Raw genomic sequence first — 19,737 nt, 5'->3', positions numbered from 1 at the left:
CAGTGACATCCGTTTTGTTACTAAAGCACCTTATACCACCCACCACTGCGACCTGTATGCTCTAGTCGTCTGGCCCTCGCTACATATTCGTCGCCAGACCCACTGGCTCCAGTTCATCTACAAGTTCATGCTAGGTAAAGCTCCGCCTTATCTCAGTTCATTGGTCACGATGGCAACACCCACCCGTAGCACGCGCTCCAGCAGGTGTATCTCACTGATCATCCCTAAAGCCAACACCCCATTTGGCCGCCTTTCCTTCCAGTTCTCTGCTGCCTGTGACTGCAACGAATTGCAAAAATCGTTGAAGTTGGAGACTTTTATCTCCCTCACCAACTTTAAACATCTGCTATCTGAGCAGCTAACCGATCGCTGCAGCTGTACATAGCCCACCCAATTTACCTACCTCATCCCCATACTGTTTTTATTTTATTTACTTTTCTGCTCTTTTGCACACCAGTATCTCTACCTGCACATGTTCATCTGATCATTTATCACTCCCGTGTTAAACAAGTCAGAAATTAGTTTTAAAACAGCACATTTTCTAAAGTTTTCGGTCAGAGTGCGCACCATTGTCCACGCCCACTACCTAAGCCCCATTTTGATCCAGAAAAAGCCCTGTTATGATACAGTAGGTGAGTTTTTTTTTTTCTTTTTTTTTTTTCTCATGCTTTCTTTTGCCATCCTTTTTCTTAATGTTGTGCTCGATGATGTCAAAATAGAATGTAAGTAGTACGTTGGTACAGTACAACTGAGGAATATAATTGTAATAAGAGTACAACTGAGGAATCTCCAACACTTTTCTTGTATTATTTAGTACATGTGGGTTGTTGGGAGGAGCTCTGCCCCGTCTTGTTTACTATCTCAATTATTCATCCATAGCTCTTAAAAAAATAACTTAATCTATTAAATATACAAGCAAAATCTATAAATAAACATCATTAATGTTTAATTTTCTGCTGTCATTCCCGCATTTTCTGTGCTCAGGCGCTCTCAACTGTATGTCATTTGGGAAAGGCAATATCACCATTTGTTGGGTTAAGAATTTTGAATTGATTGAATCCAATGTTAATGTGATGAAGGTCTTTAATTGCACTGTGGCTAGTGGGTAGTTTACATAACACTTATGTACCGGAAAATGGGCTTACGTAAGAGTTCCCTTTTTCCAAAGCTAGGTCTAGGTGCTGTTCCACAATACCATCTCCAGGGCTGTTTTTATTACCAGACGTACGGTAGGGGAGGCTTACCTTAATCGATTATGGAACATTAAATGATGTCTGCACATCCCAAGCACACAGATCTGATTAACTATGTCTCCCTTATTGCCTAATCCCGTTAAACACCCCCCCCCCCCCCCCCCCCCCACACACACACACACACTTTTAAGACATATGATCTGGAACAATTTTGATCATATTTGTTTCTGCAGAAATAAATATATGTAAAATCCTCTTCTTCTAATCTGGAGGGAGATCCACATGATCTGACTGGGGAATGCGGCTCGGTTCTGCTTCTCATCCAAATCCCTGCACTGCACCATGGGATTAGGGCCCCTGGGGTAGCTTGGAGTGTGACCTGCTGAGGAGAGTCAGGGAGATGGGGCTCCTGGAGAGGGGAGGGTGTTTGATCGTGAGGAACCCTTATGCACATCCCCTTTGCAATTAGAACAATAAGGTTATAAATGTCATGAGCATGTGTCTTGTACAATTGTCAGTATCAATTCTGAATTACTTGAATGTCTGAATGACATGTTTCTCATATGCCTGACTGTCCTTGTTTGTGGTGAAGGTGGTGTTCCATGACGTGGGGGTCCTGAGCCAGAAGCTCTTCCCCATCGTGGAGGCCATGCAGAAGCACTTCAGCGCCGGCTCCGGGGCCTACTATAGTGACGCCATCTTCTTCCTGTCAGTGGCCATGCACCACATCATGCCCGCAGGTAAGAGTTACTTTATTTACAAAACCAAATCTGAATGATGTTGCACGTTTTCATAGGTATTTACTGTATGTTCCACTGCACAGTTGATATCATTACCGTTTAAAACTATGAAGTTAAGTGTCACTCACTATATTAGTTGGGTGTGCTTTGCTCCCGAGGTCTGTATCAGATGTTTACTACTATTTTTACTTTGGATGACTCACAGAAAGTACCCCGAAGTCTATCCCAAGGTGACCAGCTCAATCTGAAGTTTTGTGCTTGGTGGATGACTAATCTAGCTAGCCTGGGTGCCAGTCTGTTTCTGTTCTCTTGCCAACTCCTTATGGAATTCTCATGCAAAATGGTTTGGATTGACAATGGAGTAGGCAACAGCACAAACCGATCTTGGGACCAGGCTAATCTGCCCTAATGGAGTCAGAATCCCAGAAGGCTGTGTAGAGTAGAGATAGCTAGCTGTCTGTCTCTCTCTTTGTCTGTGTGCACAATGGTTTATTTCCTCAGCCTCTCTCTAAAGGCCGATTTATACCCGACGTAGACGAATGATTCGGAGCGCAGTGTTGCAGTGTCGTAGCTCCTTGTAGTGCGCTCTGACATTCAACATACTGCCATGCCACATGAAAATTGTAACGCGCTGTATAATTCCTTGTGCAGCCGTGTAGGCAATAAACAAATATAATCTCAGCGTCTGTTCAAACAATAAACCCCCAAAAATTGGATCCTTATTATAGTCCCCACAAAAGTTGTTTTTTATTTAGAAGTAATAACTAGTGATTCTAGGCTATTGGTAAAAACAGCTGCGAGATATGTGCTTTTCCTCCCTGACTATTCTTTGCTGATATGGGAGTGAGTACTGAAGCAGCATATCAAAGGGGAATAACATGGTAGGTTACGCTGGGAAATATATTCATATTTAATTATGAATCAGATTATTTCAAATGGCGACGTGGGAAGAAAATCAAAATCACTTTATTTTCAAGATTGATGTTTTGGTTTAGCTTTGCATTAAATTAACAACCTATTTTGCATTGATAACTAAATATAATCTCAGTGACTGTTCAATCAATAAACCAAACATTGTAGCCTGATTAGAATCCCCCCAAAAAATATGTTTAGAAGTGATAACATTATTCTAGGCTATTTTGAAACGTAAAATCAGATGCTGTGTGCTTCTGGGGCGGCAGGTAGCCTAGTTGTTAAAGCGTTTGACTAGTAACCGAAAGGTTGCAAGATCGAATCCCTAAGCTGACAAGGTAAAAATCTGTCGTTCTGCCCATGAACAAGGCAGTTAACCCACGGTTCCTAGGCCGTCATTGACAATAAGAATTTGTTATCAAATCAAATTGGGATAATATTATAGGTTACACTGGCAAATATACTGTAAGAATATTATTTAATTATAAATTGTATTATTTCATATGGAGATCGAAAAGGCTAGCTAGCATGCAGTGTTTATCCAACTTGCTAGCAAGGGAAGACAATTAGAGGGACACTTATTTTGCTTTCACCACAAATGAGAAGACAACAAGAAAACCTTTGTCGCCCCCTTTTGAATGTTTCTATTTGGGAGTCTGGACCGGTGAGGTATCATGCTACCAAAAGGTGAATGTTGTTTTAAAAAATCTGACTCCACCCAGCGCATGCAAGTTCGTAGATCTCAGCACATGAATCTTGTAGTAGAGGGTGTAACCCTCAGTGAGTCATGACTTGATTAGTGAGTGGGCACAGATGGGCTCTCGGATGAGAGACTGAGGAGTGTTTTGCAAATACTCTCACTCTCTTTATCTCTCACATGCTCAAATACACTCATACATTCTCTCATTCAATTTCACACACATTCACTCACTCTCTCGTATTTATACCCCTTGACTTATTCCACATTTTGTTGTGTTACAGCCTGAATTCAAAATCTACACACAGTACCCCATAATGACAAAGTGAAAACATGTTTTCACCATATGTCATAAGATCAGTCAGTCAGTTGTCCATTTAGGTCGTAGGAAGCAAAGTTTCAGTGTAAACATGACCCAAAGTGCCTTTTATGAATCCACCAGAAACACAAGCCTTGGATTCCAAGAAATCCTGAATTCCTATAAGAAGAAACATCCGGGAAAAGATTGCAGCTTGACATTTGCAGACTTCACGGACTCGTGGAAGAGCTTTTTTTTATTTTTCTCAATACTTTTTTGTCATTCACACTAGACTGGTCAACAACACATCGCTCAAGGCTCAGTCAAAGAGGTCTGAAGAAAAAATGCAGGCATGAAACACACTCAAAGGAATCAAACGAGGTCTGAGAGAGGAATGATTAAGAATGAATGTGCTGTGTTCCTCTGTCTGATCTGTTGTCACTCTGAGCTTTCACATCTGCCCGGCCAATTTACTGCTTGCCCTTTCAAATAGCAATTGAAGGCTAACGTGAGGTTGAATAGATGTTTTTTCTGTCCATGTTTTCTGCAATTCTCGCTTCAGATTCACCAAGTAGCTTTTCCTTCGTCAGAGGAATTGTTATATCTTCAGAGGGACTGCTGGAGTTTTCACTTCACTTGAAGATAGGCAGTTTGTGTGATTGTGAATGTGATTTTGTGTGTGTGGACCTTATATTTTCTGCACAGTTGAGTGATCGCTAGAATTGCCACAAACGGAGATGTGAGGGAAAGTGGGTCAAGTGCAGTTATTTTATTTATCGTTTTGATGTTTTTCATTTATATGAAAGTATTCCAGCTGTTTTGGAAAAGATGTAGCTCTCTGTGGGGGCTATAGATGATTTGTGTTAGGCTTTCTCCCTTTTACCCCAGCCATACGAACTGTTCATTACTCCAACCATACAGAACACTATGGGTAGCATGAGGCAATGCAAATGGGGGAAAAATGGCAACCTTGACATTCCAGGTCACAACAATTTCATCATACAATACTGTCACTTGTCAAACATTCAACTCCAAAGTGACTCACAAGTATGTACAGTGAGGGACTGATCAACAGCCTAAATCAAATCAAATGCTATTCGTCACATGCTTCGTAAACAACAGGTTTAGATTAACAGTGAAATGCTTACTTACGGGCCCTTTGTCAACAATGCAGAAAGAAAGAAAATAGAAAAAGAATAAATGTAATAATAAATACACAATGAGTAACGATAACTTGGCTATATACACAGGGTACCAGTACTGAATCGGTGTGAAGGGGTTGTCACGACTTCCGCCAAAGTCGGCTCCTCTCCTTGTTTGGGCGGTGTTCGGCGGTCAACGTCACCGTCTTTCTAGCCATCGCCGCTCTATTTTTCATGTATCCATTTGTTTTGTCTTGTTCCCTGCACACCTGGTTTTCATTCCCCAATCAATCTACATGTATTTATTCCTCTGTTCCCCATCATGTCTTTGTGTAAGATTGTTTGTGTTACGTGTGTATTGTTGACACGCCAGACTGGCTTGTTCTTTCCATGTTATTTTTCACGAAGATGTTTATTGTTAAACTTTGCACTTAGCCTTCAAAATAAAACTGTCATTGACAGTGATACAAATAGTAGAATTATGCCATAATTGAATAGATCATGCTAAACGAGTTCGTAATGTTATATAAAATCAACAAAAGACAATTTGTTAATTTGACAAATCTGTTGAAATCACACTGGATGTGTTATACTTTAGAATTGCATTGGGGGCATACTTATATCACCATACAGCTTTACCTATGGATTGTGGATCAATGACATGGGGTATCCGTCTATTCAGTGGCACCCAGAGAACATTAGCATTGTAGCTCTTATTGCGGGACTGTGAATTGAGCCACATTTACTGTCAACCTATGTGTATTGAACACTATTCCCGAGGAAAAACAATACTGCGTGGATCTTTTGGAGTCTGATAACTCTGAGAAGGATGTTGGGAAACATACATTAGGTATTGAGTAGACTGATACCTCATTTCATTGATCCCCAAACCTTAGGTAAAGCTGTACTGTGCAATATGAATGTCAATACACACAATAGGCTGACTGCAGATGTGATTTCACACAGTCAGTCCCGCGATAAGAGCTACAATGCTATTATTTGCATAAACTCTTCAGTGGTGTTTTCCTTGGGTGTCACGGGGTAGACTGATACCCCATTTCATTGCTTCACATTCCAACCTTGTTTAACATTATCTAGTCTAAATATGGCATGATTCCACCAATTGTAACCTTCTGCATCACTTTCAAAGATTTACTTTCATTTTGAAGGCAAACCGCAAATTCCACTATTGTGCCTAATCCTTATTGTGGCTAGCTTCACAACACATAACCCAGTCAAGTCTAGCCTCACTAGCCAGATGAAGCTAGCTGGCTGCTTATAGCGTTCGTTTTGAGCAACAGGGTTAAGTAGCTGGCTAGCTATTTATTTTCATGAACTGAAGTTAAATTTCAATAGGCGAACAACAAGTGGCTACCTAGCTAATACTTACTCACAAGGATTCCTAAATCATTGCTAAGAATAGTGAACATGACTTCAGTTTCTACTGGTCATTGTTTTCAGGCTGGTTGTATTGGTGCTAGCTAGATACTAAGCTAAAGCTAGCTAGCTACCCCAGAAGTTGCGGTCGAACATATAATGATTTATTACCAACGCGGTATTGTAAACACATCGTTCGTGGCCGGTGTTTGCTTGTTTGCAGACTTTTTTGTTCAGCTTTGACAGTGCTACTGATAATAGTGGTGCCGCTTGCACTTGCAAATTCAGAACACACAATATTATATAATAGAATGGTGTTCTTTGACGTGTCAAATTTAAAAGCTTATTTAACGCGTCAAATAGTGTTATTTAACATGTATCTTTTTTGACACGCAAAGACCCAGACGGCGTTTCATAGTGTAACTCCGGTAGGATAACATCTGAAAAATAGTGCACTTGGTAACGTTAGTGTGTATCGGTGCTCGACCAGTCGCGAAAACCAACATGACAGAGAATGGTTGATCGTCATGGGCAATGAATTCCATTATCTTGGCGTTAATGGATTTCGCCTTGGAGTTGTCTCGCTGAATTGTTCTTACTCTTTCAAATGACTGCTCGACTTGTTGACTGCTCGATCTACACAGCAGACATTGTGGGCTAGGTTAGGAATGCTGTGTTGCAAGTGTAGCGCAACATTTTACGTGGCATCATTATGTCATGTTATATAGGAATGCACGTCAGCTTTGACATCGGTTTTTCACATTGACGTTAAACTAGACATCGGGCCGATACCGATGTTGGCCTTTTTAGGCTAATATCGGCCGATTTCAATGTTCACCGATATTTTGTGTATCCCTAGTATCTAGGAATGAAGTGACAAGGCAAAAGGATAGATGATAAACAGTATTACCAGCATATGTGATAAGTCAAAAAAGTTAGTGCAAAAAGGGTCAATGCAGTGTCGTGATGTGACTTTCATTAATGTGATGACTGTTTATCGAAACAAACTAACTATGTTTAATTGTCACCAATTTAAAAATAATAATAATGTGTTAATCATGTAACAATTAACTCATTCGGAATTTGGGTCACAACGTGAAAAGTTGTTTAACAAGTTACTATCTTCCGACTTAAACTCTAAAGATATATAGATGTCTCTTACATCATTAAGTCCTTTATTAAATCATTACCTCATCAGTCTCATTCTGAACATCGTAGACCTCTTGAATTCACAAGAACCCTAATCTTATTGATTAATCAGCAATACACAAATTGGCTTAATTATTTATTTAGTAACTAACTACATAGTAACACAGAATACACACACACACACACACACAGTATAAGTTATTGATTAGACATAATACAATGCAAACAGGTCCCTAGTGAACTAACAACATCATGACTGCTTTGTTATAAAAGGGTGGTCAATAGAAATAGAGGGAAAGACAAAGGAATAGTAATACTTGGCACATGAACCACCGCTCATTCGGATAAGATATGCAATGTATATATTTACACGTAGATATCTTTGTCGTCTCTCTGTTGAAACCAATCGATCCTTCTATGAGGACGGGGCTGGATGGGTGTAAGGCTATGGTTGTCCACCAGAGGTCACAATGTCCTTAGTTTAGAGCTTCTCTGGTAGTGAAGTGGTTGTTAGAACAAATACTTCAGATGCAGCAACACTTGTCTGAGATGGGATTCTCCTTCCCACCTTGTCTTTAGTCAAAGTTCTTGACTACTTTACATCCACAGCTGCAGACTGTGAAATGTTCTGGTCTAGTCTTTATCTTCTTCATTCATGTTGAGAGTTTCAGAGTTTCTAACTATTTCAACATGTAGACAACGGTTTCACGTCTTTTTGTCTTGTAGTTTGATTTTTGATTTGATGATTTGATTTGATTTTTGGTGGTCTCAATGAAGGGCTATTCGGGGTTCAGCTCCCGACCACTTTACACACAAGTAGTAACAAAATGGTGTACTGGTGTCACCATTTTCAGCCGTGTAGCCACCAATCCACGCTGTCTGGTCTGGTAGTTTCAACCATTCGTAATGTCCAGCTCACACCGCACATCTGCTTTGTCTAATGTACATTCCGTTAGTGAGTCCTTTTTTAAGCATTCTGGCCAAAGGGGTGTTCCGTCATGCTGACACGAACTCTGAGCTCACATAGGCATGATTACTGACTGTGCATAACTTATATAAAAAACAATTATCTCATTAGAAAGAAATGTGATTTTAGTTATCTTTAAAAAAATACTCTCATGGCCCCCCGAGTGGTGCAGTGGTCGAAGGCACTGCATCGCAGTGCTAGCTGTGCCACTAGAGATTCTGGGTTCGAGTTCAGGCTCTGTCGCAGCTGGCCGCGACCAGGAGGCCCATGGGGCAGTGCACAATTGGCCCAGCGTCGTCCGGGTTAGGGTGGGTTTGGCCGGCAGGGATATCCTTGCCTCATAGTGACTCCTGTGGCGGGCCTGGCGCAGTGCACGCTAACACGGTCGCCAGGTGTTCAGTGTTTCCTCCGACACATTGGTGCGGCTGGCTTCCGGGTTGGATGGGCATTGTGTCAAGAAGCAGTGCGGCTTGGTTGGGTTGTGTTTCGGTGGACACATGGCTCATGACCTTCGCCTCTCCCGAGTCCATACGGGAGTTGCAGCGATGAGACAAGACTGTAACTACTACCAATTGGCTACCACAAAGTTGGGGAGAATTTAAAAATAGTTTTTTTTTTTATACTCTCATACTTAATAATTTATGTTATACAACATTTAGATGTAAACTTGACAAATAGAATGCATACCCTTTTCAAGTTAGTTATTTCGTTATACCATCCGTAATGACATCACAAAATAATAAACAATATGACAGGATTATTCTTTAGATCTCCATAGACCATTCGTAACATTCCTATCTTGAAACTTCTTAAGGCTAGGGGGCACTAGTTTCACATCCAGATGAAAAGTGTGCCCAAAGTTAACTGCCTGCTACTCAGGCCCAGAAGCTAGGATATGCATATGCTAGGTTTGGATAGAAAACTGTTTCTAAAACTGTTACAATTATGTCTGAGTATAACAACTTATTTGGCAGGCGAAACCCAGAGGACAAACCATCCAGGATTGTTTTTTTTGTTGAGGTCACTCTCTTTTCAATGGGTTGTCTATGTGGATCTAGATTTCTAAGGCACTTGCTTGCAGTTCCTATCGCTTCCACTAGATGTCAACAGTCTTTAGAAATTGGTTGATGTTTTTACTTTGAGAAATTAAGAAGTAGCCATTTCCTATCTGGGTGGATAGCGAAGTGTACTGTTGTGGTTGGGGCGCACGACCTGAAAGCTCGCTCCACTTTGTTTTCGTCCGGTATTGAACACAGTTTATTCCGTCTTAAATTTGATCGATTTATTTACGTTTAAAAATACCTAAAGTTGGATTAGGAAAGTTGTTTGAAATGTTTGGATCAAGTTTACAGGTAACTTATTATATACTTTGTAGTCATGTTGCGCAAGTTGAAACCGGTGTATTTTCTGAATCAAACGCACCAAATAAATGGACATTTTGGGGATACGACAGAATTTACCAAACAAAAGGACCATTTGTGATGTTTAATGGACATATTGGAGTGCCAACAGAAGAAGATCTTCAAAGGTAAGGCATGAATTATATCGTTGTTGCTGACTTTTGTGTCGCGCCTGGCGGGTTGAATTATGATTTTCATGTGTTTGTTTGATGGGGTGCTGTCCTCAGATAATAGTATGGTTTGCTTTCGCCGTAAAGCCTTTTTGAAATCTGACACTGTGGCTGGATTAACAAGAAGTTCATCTTTCAACCAATGTATAACACTTGATTTCTGAATATTTATTATGAGTATCTCTGTTTTTGAATTTAGCGGCCTGCTATTTCACTGGGTGTTGTACGGGATTTGCGCGCGAAGGGATCACTAAGAAGTTAAGAATATTGTTTCAAAGTTCATTCTTTGGCCGTTAGAGTTTTTGGCGGCAAAGGTTGATTGGTACTGAAAGGCAGAGAGGGGAAGTTTCCCTCCCCTTAATTTATGACAGGGTGTGAAGTTGTTATAAACCGGCCCAGCTCCCCCCTTTCCTGTGGCTGTCAGCCATTTGCCAAGCTGGCATCTTTGATCCTCAGCAAGCAGAGAGTCATGACAACAGATAGTCCGAGTAGCTGTTTGGTTACCTTGAACTATTTATCAGTCTTATGGCTTGGGGGTAGAAGCTGTTCAGGGTCCTGTTAGTTCCAGACTTGGTGCATCGGTATCACTTGCCGTGCTATAGTATAGAAAACAGTGTATGACTTGGGTGGCTGGAGTCTTTGACAATTTTGGGGGATTTCCTCTGCCACCGCCTGGTATAGAGGTCCTGGATGGCAGGGAGCTCAGCTCTAGTGAGTTGCTGGGCTGTATGCACTACCCTCTGCAGCGCCTTGCGGTTGGATGCCTAGCAGTTGCCATAACAAGTGGTGAATCAGCCAGTCAAGATGCTATCAATGGTACAGTTGTATACATTTTTGAGGATCTGAGATCCTATGCCAAACCTTTTCAGCCTCCTGAGGGGGAAGAGGCATTGTCGTAACCTTTTCACGACTGTGTTGGTGTGTATGGACCATGATAGATCCTAAGTAAAGTGGACACCAAGGAACTTTTAAAGCTCTCGACCCGCTACACTGATGAGAATGGGGGCTTGCTCGGCCCTCCATTTCCTGTAGTCCACAATCAGCTCCTTTGTGTTGCTGCCAGGTCTCTGACTACCTCCCTATAGGCTGTCTGATCAGCATAATAATGGTGTTGGAGTCATGCGCGCCCACGCAGTCTTGGGTGAATGGGGAGTATAGGAGGGGACTGAGCACAGATCCCTGAGGGGCCCCAATGTTGAAGGTCAGCGTGGCGGATATGTTGTTGCCTACCATCACCACTTGGGAGCTGTGCTTCAAAAAGTCCAGGATCCAGTTGCGGAGGGAGGAGTTCAGTCCCAGGGTCCTTCGCTTAGTGATGAGCTTGGAGGGCACTATGGTTTTGAATGCTGAGCTGTAGTCAATGAACAGTATTCCTACATAGGTGTTCCTCTTATCCAGGTGGGAGAGGACAGTTTGGAGTTCAATAGAGATTGCATAATTTGTGGATCTGTTGGGGCGTTATGCGAATTTGAGTGGGTTAATGTGAGCCATGACCAAACCCAAACGGAATCTGCAGGGATGTTTTATATTTTCTGCAGCGATTTATGCTGAAAATCTGGAATTCTGCGGAAAGCTTTTTTTTTTTTGCCTCTAGTGTCGTAACATATACAATTGAAGTCGGAAGTTTACATACACTTAGGTTGGAGTCATTAAAACTCGCTTTTCAACCACTCCACAAATTTCTTGTAAAGAAACTATAGTTTTGGTCGGTTAGGACATCTACTTTGTGCATGACACAAGTAATTTTTCCAGCAATTCTTTACAGACAGATTATTTCACTTATAATTCACTGTATCACAATTCCAGTGGGTCAGAAGTTTACATACACTAGTCAACTTAGTGTATGTCAATTATTCTGACATTTAACATTCTTAAAATAAAGTGGTGATCCTAACTGACCTAAGACGGGGAATTTTTACTCTGTTGAAATGTCAGGAATTGTGAAAAACTGAGTTTAAATGTATTTGGCTAAGGTGTATGTAAACTTCTGACTTCAACTGTAATTGAATAACATTGGGAACATGGTTTAATGTAAATAAATGCTTATGAACCTATGGTTATCCTTCTACTAAATCACAGTCAAAAATAACCTCTACATTGACTCAACCTTTAATTATTTTATCGTAAACTTTACCTTATGGAAAAATATTATAGATAAATAAGTAGAGCGTCATCAGCAAAGGCATATAAATACAAATAATACATTGATGGATCCATCTACAAATACATAAATACCAAATTGATTAGGTTACCAATTCTGTCTTTTCGTTTTTGCCCCACTGTAAATAAAAGGTTTAAAAATTGTAAAAATAATATAAATGTAAAAAATAATCGGAAATCGGCGCCCAAAAATACCGATTTCCGATTGCAATGAAACCTTGAAATCAGCCCTAATTAATCGGCCATTCCGATTAATCGGTCGTCCTCTAACACACACACACACACACACACACACACACACACACACACACAGCCCATAAACCTGAAAGTATGTCTCACACACAAAGGCATTTTCAAACAATGATAGTTAACTAAAAAAGGTCACACAAAATGTTGGTTACTTGCTTCTTTTGTAATTCCTAACTTGTCACTTGTTTTGATAGCTCCACCACATCACTTTGGCTAACTTGTTAGCTAGCTAACAATAGCTAGCTAGCATAAATTACGTGATGGAGCTGGAGTGACATGGGAAGCTCGCAAGGCTAACGTTAGCTAGCTAGCTAACTTGCCACTCTATGTAGATGCAGACAAACATGAACAGATATTAGCTAACTAGAACAAACCTACCAGCTAGTTAATATATCTGTAGCTAGCTAAATCATCAGAATGTTTACCTAGTCCACTAGCCCTCCTATTTTTGTGTTGGAGTGACCTCAGGTGCTCCACCGCATTTTGACGCCGTATGTAGTCGATTGAATGCTGACAGACTTTGCAGAAAAGTACTCCTCCATCCTCATGCAGTTCAGCTGGAAACTCCCTGTCCCTGGCTGTTATTCTGGTTGCCAAGTGTTTACTCCTAAACTCTTCTGCTGTATGTCTGGTCATTTTCTTGTTAGATACTTCTCTTCTCAGACAGCTGTCATTCATTCACAGAGCTGTCTGCACCCTGCACCTCTCACTCACACAGGGGAGTGGGGAGAGTGGGTTTACACCCCTGGCTACACTTTTCGGTGTGAAAATCCATGAAAATGGAGGAAAATTATTTAACAACAAATCCATTTTATTTAGCTTTTTTTATCAGCTGTCAGCTTATTTTTAGCTTTAGAATCCCATGCATTCCATTTTAAATTCTGCAAATTTTCATCAGAATGCTACGTGTGCGCATTCCGTTATGGTCTATCCATGACCATCCTTTCAAAGCATTTCATGGCTATATTATTATTATTATTATTATTATTATTATTATTATTATTATTATTATTATAACCTTTATTTAACTAGGCAAGTCAGTTGAGAACAATTTCTTCTTTACAATGATGGCCAAACCCAGACGACGCTGGGCCAATTGTGCGCTGCCCAATGGGACTCCCAATAATGGCTGATTGTGATACAGCCTGGAATCAAACCAGGGACTGTAGTGACCCCCACAAAATAGCAGAATTGTTCAGGAGCCCGTAAAATGGCAGCTATCCATTGCAGCGCCATTCTATCCTTATATTAAAAATAAGCATCAAATGCAGAACTCGCTCTTCAGAATAGACGAGGGAGAGTACACAATGGAACTATTTCTCAGTAATTGAATTTAGCCCCTGAGAAAGTAATCCTTTAGAATCAAATCAAATCAAATCAAATTTATTTATATAGCCCTTCGTACATCAGCTGATATCTCAAAGTGCTGTACAGAAACCCAGCCTAAAACCCCAAACAGCAAGCAATGCAGGTGTAGAAGCACGGTGGCTAGGAAAAACTCCCTAGAAAGGCCAAAACCTAGGAAGAAACCTAGAGAGGAACCAGGCTATGTGGGGTGGCCAGTCCTCTTCTGGCTGGGCCGGGTGGAGATTATAACAAAACATGGTCAAGATGTTCAAATGTTCATAGATGACCAGCATGGTCGAATAATAATAAGGCAGAATAGTTGAAACTGGAGCAGCAGCACAGTCAGGTGGACTGGGGACAGCAAGGAGTCATCATGTCAGGTATTCCTGGGGCATGGTCCTAGGGCTCAGGTCCTCCGAGAGAGAGAGAGAAAGAAAGAGAGAATTAGAGAGAGCATATGTGGGATGGCCAGTCCTCTTCTGGCTGTGCCGGGTGGAGATTATAACAGAACATGGCCAAGATGTTTAAATGTTCATAAATGACCAGCATGGTCGAATAATAATAAGGCAGAACAGTTGAAACTGGAGCAGCAGCACAGCCAGGTGGACTGGGGACAGCAAGGAGTCATCATGTCAGGTAGTCCTGGGGCATGGTCCTAGGGCTCAGGTCCTCCGAGAGAGAGAAAGAGAGAAGGAGAGAATTAGAGAACGCACACTTAGATTCACACAGGACACCGAATAGGACAGGAGAAGTACTCCAGATATAACAAACTGACCCTAGCCCCCCGACACATAAACTACTGCAGCATAAATACTGGAGGCTGAGACAGGAGGGGTCAGGAGACAGTGTCTGATGTTTACCTCTGAAGTCCCAGGGGGTCTCTACAACATGTCCTGACCTGACTGTTCCCCTGGCCTCAACCACACCTGGCCCTTTTGTTAGAGAATTGGTTATGTTGTTTAGACAGCTCTCTATCACCTCCACACTCCATTCCCCCAGGGATCAGCAGAAACCTTGTCAAGTACTGAGCGTGGTTGATAAGCAGATCAGGTGCATAGAAACTATGAAATAACACGTATGGAATCATGTAGTAACCAATTTTTTTTTCAACAAATCAAAATATATTTTAGATTCTTCAAAGTAGCCACCCTTTACCTTGATGACAGCTTTGCACACTCATGAGGTAGTCACCTGGAATGCATTCCTATTCACGCGTGTGCCTTGTTAAAAGTACATTTGTAGAATTTCTTTCCTTCTTAATGCATTTGAGGCAATCAGTTGTGTTGTGACAAGGTGTGGGTGGTATACAGAAGATAGCCCTATTTGGTAAAAAGTTCATATTATTTTTGTAAAAACATTTTTTATTTCGCAAGGCAGTTAAGAACAAATTCTTATTTTACAATGACGGCTTACCCCGGCCAAAACCTACCCTAACCCAGACGACACTGGCCCAATTGTGCGCCGCCCTATGGAACTCATAATAATGTCTGTTTTTGATACAGCCCGGGATCAAACTAGGGTCTGTAGTGACACCTCGAGCAGTGCCTTAGACCGCTGCGCCACTCGGTAAGAACAGCTGAAATAAGCATAGAGATACGACAGTTAAGAACAAATGCGTCTTTACAATGACAGCCTAGGAACAGTGGGTTAACTGCCTTCGGGGCAGACCGACAGATTTTTACCTTGTCAGCTCGGGGATTCGATCAAGCAATCTTTTGGTTACTGGTCCAACACTCTAACCACTAGGTTACCTGCCACCCCATGTGATGGTGTAGGGCTACTACAGCATTCTGCAGCCATACGCCATCCCATCTGGTTTTGGGCTTAGTGGGACCCTCCATTTGTTTTTCAACAGGACAATGACCCGAAACACCTCCAGGCTGTATAATGGCTATTTGACCAAAGAGGAGAGTGGTGGAGTGCTGCATCAGATGACCTGGCCTCCACAATCACCTGACCTCAACCCGTTTGGGATGAGTTGGACCGCAGAGTGAAGGAAAAGCAGCCAACAAGTGCTCAGCATATGTGGGAACTCCTTCATGACTGTTGGAAAAGCATTCCATGTCAAGGCAAATGGTGGCTACTTTGAAGAATCTCAAATATAAAATATATTTTGATTTCTGGAACAGATTTTTGGTTACTATATGATTCCATATGTGTTATTTCATTGTTTTGATATCTTCACTATTAAAAATAAAGAAAAACCCTTGAATGAGTAGGTGTGTCTAAACGTTTGACTGGTACTGTATGTTTTGTCACCATCTGAACAAATTATAATGAGTTTGGGCTCGCTGCCCGAAAGGAGTCCGGTCCAGGGCCAGCTCTTTCTTAAGGTAAAGTTGTTGTTGCACTGGGAACATGTGCACCCAACACAGAAAGTCTCATTCTCCATGGGCTGCTCTGAAAGGACTTCATGTTTTTCTATAAGCGGGGATGAAAGAGTCGTCGCTTGAGAACTTCAAGGAATCACAACGCAGTCACCAGGCCTTTCCACGGACGCTGGGAGGGGGCCTGTCTGCTCGCATTATTTCCTCTGCTCTCCCCTGGGGAGCTTGTTCCAGCCATTGAACCCTTCCCAACAGATCCATCAATACAGGCTGAGAGACCTGGGAAATAGGTTGGGCAATACTGATCTGGACTGAGCTGTGTTGGACAGCTGTGTGAATGATACCATTGGTCATGAATAGAGTTAGACAGACATTTGTCAATATACACTGCTCCAAAAAATAAAGGGAACACTTAAACACTATGTAACTCCAAGTCAATCACACTTCTGTGAAATCAAACTGTCCACTTAGGAAGCAACACTGATTGACAATAAATTTCACATGATGTTGTGCGAATGGAATAGACAACAGGTGGAAATTATAGGCAATTAGCAAGACACCCCCAATAAAGGAGTGGTTCTGCAGGTGGTGACCACAGACCACTTCTCAGTTTCTATGCTTCCTGGCTGATGTTTTGGTCACTTTTGAATGCTGGTGGTGCTTTCACTCTAGTGGTAGCATGAGACAGACACAAGTGGCTCAGGTAGTGCAGCTCATCCAGGATGGCACATCAATGCGAGCTGTGGCAAGAAGGTTTGCTGTGTCTGTCAGCGTAGTGTCCAGAGCATGGAGGCGCTACCAGGAGACAGGCCAGTACATCAGGAGACATGGAGGAGGCCGTAGGAGGACAACAACCCACCGCTACCTCTGCCTTTGTGCAAGGAGGAGCAGGAGGAGCACTGCCAGAGCCCTGCAAAATGACCTCCAGCAGGCCACAAATGTGCATGTGTCTGCTCAAACGGTCAGAAACAGACTCCATGAGGGTGCTATGAGGGCCCGACGTCCACAGGTGGGGGTTGTGCTTACAGCCCAACACCGTGCAGGACGTTTGGCATTTGCCAGAGAACACCAAGATTGGCAAATTAGCCACTGGCGCCCTGTGCTCTTCACCGATGAAAGCAGGTTCACACTGAGCACGTGACAGACGTGACAGAGTCTGGAGACGCCGTGGAGAACGTTCTGCTGCCTGCAACATCCTCCAGCATGACCGGTTTGGCGGTGGGTCAGTCATGGTGTGGGGTGGCATTTCTTTGGGGGGGCCGCACAGCCCTCCATGTGCTCGCCAGAGGTAGCCTGACTGCCATTAGGTACTGAGATGAGATCCTCAGACCCCTTGTGAGACCATATGCTGGTGCGGTTGGCCCTGGGTTCCTCCTAATGCAAGACAATGCTAGACCTCATGTGGCTGGAGTGTGTCAGCAGTTCCTGCAAGAGGAAGGCATTGATGCTATGGACTGGCCCGCCCGTTCCTAGACCTGAATCCAATTGAGTACATCTGGGACATCATGTCTCGCTCCATCCACCAACGCCACGTTGCACCACAGACTGTCCAGGAGTTTGCGGATGCTTTAGTCCAGGTCTGGGAGGAGATCCCTCAGGAGACCATCCGCCACCTCATCAGGAGCATGCCCAGGCGTTGTAGGGAGGTCATACAGGCACGTGGAGGCCACACACACTACTGAGCCTCATTTTGACTTGTTTTAAGGACATTACATCAAAGTTGGATCAGCCTGTAGTGTAGTTTTCCACTTTTATTTTGAGTGTGACTCCAAATCCAGACCTCCATGGGTTGATACATTTGATTTCCATTGATAATTTTTGTGTGATTTTGTTGTCAGCACATTCAACTATGTAAAGAAAAAAGTATTTAATAAAAATATATCATTCATTCAGATCTAGGATGTATTATTTTAGTGTTCCCTTTATTTTTTTGAGCAGTGTAGTATAATATATGAATGTGTCTAGGCAACATCAAAACAACCTGATATGGAAGGTCTGTTGTGTCACGTGGCTACTACAACAAACAACACAGACAGTTATCACAACACGTCACGCAGCATTATCATCCCTCTGAGGGGTAAGCCCCCTTTTTTTCAGGGAATGTATGGCAGTTCGTATGAAGATATTCTTAAAATGGACTTTAGTCTGTACTATTCCACAGTGAGACTGTTATTCCATATAAACTGCAATAACAGCACAGTTCTGTGTTGTTTTCAGCGTGTTTCAATGTCTTTTTCTGTCCCAGTTAGTGAGTTCATCAGATGGCTGTCAATGCACTGGTGATTGGAAAGTCATTGTAATCCTATCTCAACAGTGATAAATAAATAATAGCTTTCATTTGTTACAGTGTACATTGGAAGAGAGTAGAGGTGGGAGACGGGTCCTTCGGCTCAGCTTTGCTGTGGAGAATGAGACCAAGATGCAGCTGTAGTGTCACTTTCGCTGACCTACATACAGCCTCCTCTGATTTCAGCTGAGTGGGTTGTTAGAAGGAGGGGAGGTGGTGTGAGCACTTTCACTCCCCTCAGTAATTGTCCTCCTCACTACTACTTGTATCTCGACAAGTGTTGGGGAAGCTATTCTTAAAATAATTTACCAAGCTACCAATTACTTCACACCCTTAAGAAAATATAGTTTACTTAACTAAAGGTACATTGAAAAAGTAGTTCAGTAAATGCAAACTACTTTGATATTAAATCTGAAATTGCAATAACAGATCACTTTGGGGTCACATGTCACTTAGCCTATTAAACACACAAGCAATGTTTTAAAGCTGTAATATATACATATTTGTTTACATTTTGTATATATATAATAATTATTATAATATATATATTTTTAACCTGTTCTCTTCAATTTTGTGATATCAAATTGGGAGTTTGGACCCTTCGCTGTAACTCCCATACGTACTTTGGAGAGGCGAAGGACGCTGGAGAAGTGTGCTTTTCAGGGATGAATCCCATTTTCAATTGTACCGGGCAGACAGTGTTGTGTGGGTGAGTGGTTTGCCGATGTCAACATTGTGAACAGAGTGCACCATGGTGGCGGTGGGGTTATCGTATGGGCAAGCATAAGTTACGGACAACAATTTAATTTTATCGATGGCAAATTGAACGCTCCGAGATACCGTGACGAGATCCTGAGGCCCCATGTCGTAATGCACGGCCCCATGTCGCAAGGATCTGTACACAATTCCTGGAAGCTGAACATGTCCCAGTTCTTCCTTGGCCTGTATACTCACCAGACATGTCAACCATTGAGCATGTTTGGGATGCTCTGGATCGACGTCTACGACAGCGTGTTGTAGTTCCTGCCAATATCCAGCAACTCTGCACAGCCATTGAAGAGGAGTGGGATAACATTCCACAATCAACAGCCTGATCAACTTAATGTGAAGGCGATGTGTTGTGCTGCATGAGGCAAATGGTGGTCGCACCAGATACTGACTGGCTTTCTGATCCACGTCCCTACCTTTTTTTTCAGGCATCTGTGACCACCAGATGCATATCTGTATTCCTAGTCATGCGAAATCCATAGATTAGGGCCTAATTAATTTATTTCAATTGACTGATTTCCTTATATGAACTGTAACTCAGTAACATTTTTGCA

General features: G+C 42.1%; 1 protein-coding gene across 1 annotated transcript in view; it reads left to right on the top strand.

Moving 5' to 3' along the window:
- LOC139373147 (xyloside xylosyltransferase 1-like) overlaps positions 1 to 19,737 on the top strand; it is a 67,972-nt gene that overhangs the window by 6,630 nt on the left and 41,605 nt on the right. The window contains exon 3 of the mRNA XM_071113333.1: positions 1,786 to 1,933. Coding sequence (XP_070969434.1) covers positions 1,786 to 1,933 — 148 coding nt within the window. The remainder of the gene's footprint in view (positions 1 to 1,785; positions 1,934 to 19,737) is intronic.

Source organism: Oncorhynchus clarkii, chromosome 1, assembly GCF_045791955.1.
Source record: "Oncorhynchus clarkii lewisi isolate Uvic-CL-2024 chromosome 1, UVic_Ocla_1.0, whole genome shotgun sequence".
In the NCBI taxonomy this organism is placed as follows: Eukaryota; Metazoa; Chordata; class Actinopteri; order Salmoniformes; family Salmonidae; genus Oncorhynchus; species Oncorhynchus clarkii.
This window is presented reverse-complemented; position numbering and strand designations above follow the sequence as displayed.